Source organism: Natrix helvetica (genome assembly GCF_964273705.1).
Source record: "Natrix helvetica genome assembly, chromosome: 2".
Lineage (NCBI taxonomy): Eukaryota > Metazoa > Chordata > Lepidosauria > Squamata > Natricidae > Natrix > Natrix helvetica.
The window spans coordinates 53,950,977-53,959,794 of record NC_138552.1 but is presented as its reverse complement, the minus strand read 5'-3'; the positions used below and the strand labels follow the sequence as shown (position 1 = coordinate 53,959,794).

Genomic DNA, 8,818 nt, shown 5'->3' with positions numbered 1-8,818 from the left:
ACCCTTTGAAGGCTGAAGTCACCGTCACGTGCTCCTAATGTCAGATGTTGAGAAAGGGACGGGGGAGGGGCGCCACTTCCGCTTTGGCATCACTATGTCGGAGACCAGCGAGAAGCCGGAGGCGCTGCCGGTTGCTGCGGCTCCCGGCTGTTCTCCCGAGGAAGGGGGCCGAGGGGAAGGTGGGGAGGAAGAAACCTCGGAAAATGGAGGAGGAGCCGTCGCGGTAGGGGCGCTCGACGCGACTCCCCCCTCGGCTCTTTCCCCGGTGGCCGAAGAACCTACGGGAGACACGAAGAAGAAAAGTAAACCGGCGGGAGGAGGAAAGATCACCTGTTGGGCAGGGCGGGAGGAGGGCGGAGGGAAACTGGCCGTCGTAGATACAGCAGCCTTTTTTCACCTTTCCAGTTTCCTGTTGATTGTTCCCCTCGTGATTTCCAGAGTCTGCATGAAAGTGCTGCCCCCTTCCCCCGATCTAGGCCTTCTTACAATAAATTCGCATTTTGCTTATTTAGGGACTGAGAAAATGAATAGTAGAACTTTACTGGTTTGGCTGAAGCTATTCATAGACTCCAGGTTCCCCTTAAATTATTTTCTAGCAGCTGTTTAAGTCAATTAATTTAAATTTAGATTGTTTCATTTGTTTCCTAGTATAATTTGATTGCTTATTAGTAACCTATAACTATCACTAAGTGTTGTATCATGATTCTTGATGAATGTAGTCTATTTTATTTTTCTTTATGTACAATGAGAGCATATGCACCAAAGACATATGTGTGTCCAATCATACTTCACTAATAAAGAATTCTATTCTATTCTAAAAAAGAGTATATAGTTAAAAGCACAATGTACAAGCTTAGGACCATATGCAAAGCACCTTTAGCCATAATCATGGAGTAGTATCCACAGCCCTTTGAAAAGTTGCTAATTTGCATCTTTCAAATGAAGGGAAGCTGTTAGATGCATGGCAATATGTTACATTTTTATTACATTTTAGAATTACCTATATCTTGGAATGTGCAAGGTCCTTTTTAAAATCTTAAAGAAAGCCATATATTTCATTGTGATCTTAATCCCATTTCAGATCATCTGTATTTTAAATCGGCGAAAGGCACCATCCGCATTTACTTGCAGTTGAAGGATAAACTGGGCAAAAATAAGAAAAGCGATGATGGGGATGGGGTTGTATTACTCTCTTGCACTTGGAATGTATCACTATCACAAATCCATTAGCCAAACTCAATTTCATTGTGGGCTGCATCAGGATTGTGTTTGACCTGGGGGGCGGGGGCTGGCTAGGGGGCATAGCCACCTTGACATCACTCATGTCAATGACTCCTATGGTGGCCCGAGCACAGTGCCAGCAAAAATGGAGTTCGGGAGGACCGTGCCCCCCCCCCCCAGCTCTGTTTTTGCTGGCAGAGACACCACGGGCCAGTTCTTTGCTGTTTCCAGGACTGCCTCATGGGCCAGATCTAAGTATCCCATGGACCGGATCCGGCCCGTGGCTTTTGAGTTTGACACTCCTGCATTAGGCTATATTATTACAGGTTGTCAGTAAATTTTAGCCTCTGCAACTGCATTTTATTTTACAGTTTTTAGTAGCAATTCTGTATGTAGCTAGAGCTGGATATTTCTTTTATTAATATTTTATTAATCATTTCCCATTTATTGTGGTCAGATATTTATCTTGGTTTTATCTTCTAAATATATATTTTAAATAGAGTAATACAAATTGGCATAATAAGCCATTGGGATATCAGCCTAGAAACCGGGAGACCAGGATTTCTAAATTCTGTCTCAGCCAGTTGGACGATCATTTTTTTTTCTGCCCTAGGAAGGAGACAATGGCAAATTACTTTTAAAAAACCTTACTGAGAAAACTACAGGGACATCGGACATGATTGAGTGGAAGAAAAGAAAATTATAGATTAGGATGTTTGCTTTTATCTCTAAAGCAAATACTCTGTATTTTTGAGACTTCATTCAGTATACTTTAGCATATATCATGTTTGATTTTTCAGTTTTTCCATTTACAATATGTTCTGTTTTCTAGTTGATGTGTTGCTCAAAGCTGTTGGAGATACTCCTATAATGAAGACCAAGAAATGGACTGTAGAAAGAACTCGAACAATACAAAGCCTAAATGACTTCATCAAAAAATTTCTCAAACTTTTGGCATCTGAACAGCTGGTATGTAATTATGGTCTCATGCTTAAATAAGAAACTGAAGGGAAGCATTTTTTTTTTAAATCTGAATATGAGTGCCAAAAGTGGCTATATACTGTATAATGCCATCCCATTTGAAACATAATAGTAGATAAAAATTCATAAAGGTTGGTTTCCTCATGACATCAAAATTGTGGCTATAAAAGATTCCCTAAGCTAAGCCCATATGACTGAGTTGAAGTTCATATACTGCAAGACAATAAAACTGTATGCACTACAAGATTTAAGAATAAAGAGTGAGCTTGTTTTGGACTTGCTTGCCATACTAGTCCATGATGTCACACAACTTGTTGAATGATTTAAAGTCCCCATTTTCTGACTTCGTTCCATAAAATTAAGTTTTTTAGTTTTAAGAATTAGATTTAATTTTATGTTAATTGATGGGCACCTTACTTATAGCATTTGTTGGCACCTTAGCTCAGTTCCCAGAATCGAGATAGAGAAAAGATCCTGACAATTATTACCCAAATCATTTATTTAAAATGATTAGCAAATTACACGTTAAACATCTTTGTGTAATGCTACTTAACTGGATAAAAGATCAAGATTGGTAGGAGAGGAACAAGCAGGATTTAGACTGAGGGATTCCTCCATTGAGCAAGTGGTAACTTTATACCATCTCGTAGTGTTTGTATATGGTCTGAGCATGCTATTATATGTACTTTTAAGTCTTAGTCTTGAGAGTAATTATAGGAAAATCTGATTAAAATTTTTAACTGTTTATTATTTTTACTATTATTTTTATTCCAACTCTAAGTAAGCCATGGGTTAGAATGCCATTTAGAATGCCAGAAGCCATGGTGGTGGCACAGTGGTTGGAATGCAATATTACAGGCTAACTCTGTCCACAGTTTGGAGTTTGATCCTGACCGGCTCAAGGTTGACTCAGCTTTCCATCTCTCTGAGGTTGGTAAAAAGAGGACCCAAATTGTTGGGGGCAATATGCTCTCTGTAAACTGCTCAGAGAGGGCTGTGAAGTGAATATATATTACTTATATACCACTGTGAAGTGGTATATAAGTCATTGCTATTGCTATTGAATGGACCTGGTTAGAGAATCATTGGGTTGAAACAGGGATATGTTTTTATCTTGCTTATAGTTAACTTACACATTAATGTTTCACCTACCTAAGCTTGCTTAATGGCCTGCCCCACACCTTCCCTATGCTAGTAATAGGGCCATTCTTTTGGGAACGGAAGTGGGATTGAAAAAAGGCTTATGTTCATTTGTCCAGTGTTGTGAAGTAGAAAGTTTACAAATTAACTTCAGTAAACCCAAGGCAATGATATTTGCCAAGAAGGTCAAGGAACTTCCACACAGGGTACAACCTGAAATTAACTGAAGCAAAAAAATACTACAATTTACCTGATTTGGGTTTCTATGCAGCTATAAACTGTTCAGAAATAATGCAGTCTAAATTTCAAAGCTACCCAGAAGTATTTTCACAATAGCCTTAAGTACTAGAGGTTGGAGTTCTAAAAGTGGAGAGTTGGATATGGATCCCAATCCAAATTATAATCTTAAAATATTTTCCCCTGAAAAATCTAATGTTGATTCTACCAGAGCGCCATAAAATTTCAGTGGAGCACATGGATTATAGCACATAGGTGATGTACAGTTGAAGCAGCAGCTGAGTATAGCCCTACAAAATACTACCACCTGAAATTTTTCACAAATTCATTAGATTATTGCTGTTTCCTATGAAGAGCTAAACGTCAGAGGTAATTTACACTAGCCTATAGAACACATCTTCAAAAAAATTCCATGTGAAGGATGACATCATTATCCCTGTGACATAAAAACAGTAGGCAATATTATTCTTGTATGTAGTCACGTTTACAAAAATCCGAGGGCAGGATTCAATTTCTACTGTTTTGGAAAATTTGAGGACAAAGAAGCTGATATTTACCCATTTATTATTTGATTCTTGTTCAATGCTATGTGCAACATAAATAAATTTTATTCAATTCCTTCATTGGTAGAATTTTCTGAAGATGCCATAACATATTTTGTGAAAACAGTAGTTTTTATTCTTTTATGTAGCTGTTTATATTGCTATATATTGGTCAGTGCTCATAAATTTAAATGAGTTGAATTCTACACAATGGTGTCTATAAAGGGTTCCAAATATTTCTTCTGTGTTTTTAATTATTAACAAAAATTATAACTGTAGTAACACAAGCCCAAAAAGGAGGGTTGAAAGGAAACCCTATTCCAAATATTAGAATAGGTTCAAAATTCATATTTGTTAGAGGTTACAAATTTTCCACTGAGCCCAAGTTATTCTTTTTAATCACCTAAGGTTTAATGATGCTTCATATGATGTGAATGCCAGGAAATGCCAGTTTCTTGGGTCAGCGGTAGGCTGTTTTTCTCATTTCAATAATTGCAACACTTTTTTGGGGTGGAGAAAGAGTTCAGTAGCAGGATAACCTCTGTCTTGTATTTGGAGATGACGTTCTTCCCTTTAACCTGATAATCTCAATACAAAATTATCATCAGTGTGTCTATGCTGAATTACTCTTTTGAATAAGTATAAAATACTTGGATTGTTACGCAACATTTTGAAGATAAAAAAACAGGAGCACTGATGATGTTGGGCAATGAAATATCTGCAAACAAACAACCAAACCCAGAGGGCGTAAGGACTCCACAGATAGAAAACATGTTAAACATTAAAGGGCATAAAGGACATAATATTGTTGAGCAGCATTCTTGTGTTTAAAGTTGATAAAAAGTTACCAATGTGGTATTTCTTTCTCATGCAGTTTATTTATGTGAATCAGTCCTTTGCTCCTTCACCAGATCAGGAGGTTGGAACACTATATGAGGTGATTACTGGTTTACAAAATCATTTCTGCTTCTTATAGTAGGAATTAAAAGGTCATTTGGTGCTAGAGAGTTTAGTATTTGGGGGGTAGATACCAACTTTTAATCAAATTAACCAACAGACTTAATTCTAAGAACTTGCAATACCTCATTTAAAGGCACTAAATGTTCAGGAAATTTAGTAAAGACTTCTACAAAATGTTTTTTCTTTCATTTGAAAGTACCATATTTAAGGATATGGTTTAAAAGTACCAGAGCGCTCACATGTTTTTAAGACGTATCACACCGAAACAAATAGTGTAATCAAAACTTTTTAAAATTGACTGTCCATAGATGGCAGCATTTTGCAAGAAAATCTTTGTATAACTAACTGAACTAACTATAATAAAATTTGCTAATATAAATTTTAATTAAGTATTAACATTTGTTGCTTCACTTCTTGTTAAACTTTTTTTTCTTGTTTTTTTACAGTGCTTTGGAAGCGATGGCAAACTTGTATTGCATTATTGTAAAACTCAGGCCTGGGGATGAATTAATAGCTACAGTTGCTTAAGACTATTAGATAGTGGATTGTCTAAAATAATCTTCAGAGACGTTCCCCATGGACAAATGAAAGAAATATCTGCACTACTTCTTTTTTTTCTTCTCTTTTCTCTGTGTCAGCATAGGAGAAAAGTACAGAAACACATACCGAGGAATGTTTATAGTACAATTTCTTTTATGATTTTCCTGCAGAACTTAATCTGCCATCTTTACAGCTGAATTTAGCATTTATTGTTCCAAGATTTGGCATGTCTGTTCCTGGGAAACAGGTTCATGCCTGACATGGAGAGTACATTTCACCAAGCTATGTGGACTTTACAATCTCGCTCTTTGAAGGAGCTTTATTGTATATGAAAAGCTTAAGCTTTATTGTATATGAAAAGATCTACATCTGAGATAAATGAACACATTTTCTATTTGGTCTTGTCTGTGATTCTTTATTTTAAATGCAATTTATCACACTCTCTAAATCAAACATGGAGTAAATGTTCTCACTATGTATATCTCAATAGGTGCTGATGAGCAAAACTGGTCTGTACATCTTCTATTATCATAAACTTCATTTCAACTTACACTTTTTTTCTTTTTTGATTTTAAACAGAACTTTGCCAAACATTACCTTCCCAAGCACACAGAAAACAAATTGCCCTGTAATTTTTGCATTCTTTTTTGAAGTCTATAAGTGGGAAATAATCGCATTCTTCTAATTAAGCTCAGATATAATCTTCATACATTAAATTTGAGAACCACTTCAAAAGCAAACCATATTCAGCATTCTTTCTCATCCATGGTATAAATATTTTTTCTATTGTGTGGCCTTCTTTCCATTTATATGTTACTCCAAATGTTATGTGCAAAGCCACCTTCCTCATTGAAGTCATATCAACCTTTATATTTCATGTTTATATCTTTCAACAGGTTGCTTCAAGTTACACTTGCAGAATCCTGTTACATTATTTAAAGAAATAACTATCAAATAATGATCTTTAAGAGTGATCATTGATCAGATTATTTTCTCTATTTTAGTGTCAAAAAAGAACTATATTTTAATATTTAATCATAATCTTATTCAGTCAAAAGTGAAATTAATAGTATTTTGCTTTTTAGCTATGGTCTACACTAACTTGTTCCTCTTTTAAACTGTCTAAGCTATTCTTTAATCAAAATTGATAAAGCATGGTTTACCAAACAAGGACTGAATATGGGGAGAAGGGAACCATGTTATATAATTTAAAAGCAGGAAAATTGTTTCAATTGCTGTGAATTGCTGTGAAGAAGGTCAGTTCTTCTCTTTTTCTTTTAGTAAGGATTTTTTGTTTTAGTATTCTTTCAAGCCAAGATTGCAGAAATTATTTATTTATTTATGTGTTAAATTTATTTGCCACCTGTCTTGTTGTGGCTACTACAGACGGCCTCTGAGAATTTTCTATAATATTTTGCAGTTATTTCATGGTTTTCCTTATTCCCTCTCTCTTATATTCTCATATATTTATTATAAACAGTTCTTTGCTGCTTCACTGTTTGGACTCAATTATGAGCAGTTTAAATTCAAAAGCAGAGTAATACTAATATAAAATCATAACATGAATCAGGCAGATCCACCTCATCCTCACCTCAAATTTCCAAATACACATTAAAGCATTGTGTTTTTAAAAGTTTCTTGCATGAGCTAGACAAGGATATGGCTCTTTTATTTGGTGGAGAGTTATTCCACAGAAAGAGCTTTACTTCTTTAATTTAGGTTCAACATGGATGACCTATGATCTTCCATTTCAAAAGCTCTTAATATTTGTCCTTGGCTTTGAGGCTTGCATGTTAGAATCGGGCAGTTTCTGACAGGCTATAAATTTCTCAATTTCCAAACTGAATGCTAACCACCTGGAATAGAATCATGACCTCAATATAAGCCAAAATGTCAAAATACGCAACCATGCATAAGTCAGCTTTTCTTGATTGTGTCCACAGAGGAACCTGTACAAATTGCTTCATTTAATGGCTCGTATGGAAAGAATGCTATTAATAATAAGGAAATCAAATATTAATATGTACATTTAATTCAGACAGAATGCAAATAGATGTACTGATCCATTGGAAAATAAATTCCAAAGAAATTAATACTGCTTTTGAATCACCACAACATTTTTTTGTTGTTGTTAGTTGCGAAGTCGTGTCCAACCCATCGCGACCCCGTGGACAACATTCCTCCAGGCCTTCCTGTTCTCTACCATCCTCTGGAGTCCACTTAAGCTCACGCCTATTGCTTCAGTGACTCCAGCCAGCCACCTCATTCTCTGTTGTCCCGTTCTTCTTTTGCCCTCAATCTTTCCCAGCAATAGGCTCTTCTCCAGTGACTCCTTCCTTCTCATAAGGTGGCCAAAGTATTTGAACATTTTTACAAGCTGAATTTTAAGTTCTTGAAAGACCAACAATATTTCTTCTTGCACCTTTAATATTTAGTATCAATTTTGTTGATCTTTTTAGCATTTCACATATAAAACAATATGTACTGACATTATTGAGTTGATTTGTGCAACCTTTTTGAAAGCCACATGTATGTTTCTGCCGAAAATTTATATCATTTCTAAATAGTTCACATAAAACTGGATTTCAATTGGATTTGCTTTAGTCCTAGAAATCATATAAAATTTAAATATAAATATTTAAAATATTCAAAATGTTAATTCAAAATGTTGCCTAGCAGTTTGATTTTTGAAATAAATTCAGTTGGACCATTCCTATTCAGAAATCCCACCTGTTTTTGGATTGCAGCCTTTCCTCTTTAGGTCCTCTATTCTGCACCAAATAACAATGTTTTATTTCAGAACAGGCAGCATGATGCACTACGGCAAAATCAGCATGGTCAGTTGTTAAATAGGGGCATTAAAAAGTTATGCCTGACTAACTCTCCAGTTGTGAAAATAACTAAATATATAAACTCAGCATGTTTAAATTAAAAAAAAAACATTAAACAAGGTGAATAGGACTGGCGGATTTCACTGAAATAAAATATGTGTATTTTATTGAGGCGTTCTAAATGGAAGGATTATTTTGTGTTTTCAATACCAAATAATAACTGCAATATTGGTTTTTCAGATGGGTTTTTAGTATAGTTTAACACAACACAAAGAATTTAGATAACATTACCCTATAAATGTAAAGATTAGGAGTAATGGTTACATTTAATACACCACAGAAGGATTTAATAGTTGTGCAAAGAGT

At 35.4% G+C, this 8,818-nt stretch overlaps 1 protein-coding gene across 1 annotated transcript; it reads left to right on the top strand.

Moving 5' to 3' along the window:
• The first annotated feature begins 50 nt into the window (after positions 1-50).
• On the top strand, positions 51-6,017 carry ATG12 (autophagy related 12). The gene is made up of 4 exons (XM_081945797.1): positions 51-302; positions 2,054-2,190; positions 4,996-5,058; positions 5,528-6,017. Exons 1-4 carry the CDS (start codon positions 95-97, stop codon positions 5,585-5,587), a joined length of 468 nt encoding a protein of 155 aa, XP_081801923.1. The 5' UTR covers positions 51-94; the 3' UTR covers positions 5,588-6,017.
• The last annotated feature ends 2,801 nt before the right edge of the window (positions 6,018-8,818 follow it).

Coding starts and splice junctions, on each gene's coding strand:
- ATG12 (XM_081945797.1), top strand. CDS start 95: ATGTCGGAGACCAGCGAGAAGCCGGAGGCGCTGCCGGTTGCTGCGGCT. Junction 303..2,053: donor GGGAGACACGAAGAAGAAAA/GTAAACCGGCGG, acceptor TCTGTTTTCTAG/TTGATGTGTTGCTCAAAGCT. Junction 2,191..4,995: donor TTTTGGCATCTGAACAGCTG/GTATGTAATTAT, acceptor TTTCTCATGCAG/TTTATTTATGTGAATCAGTC.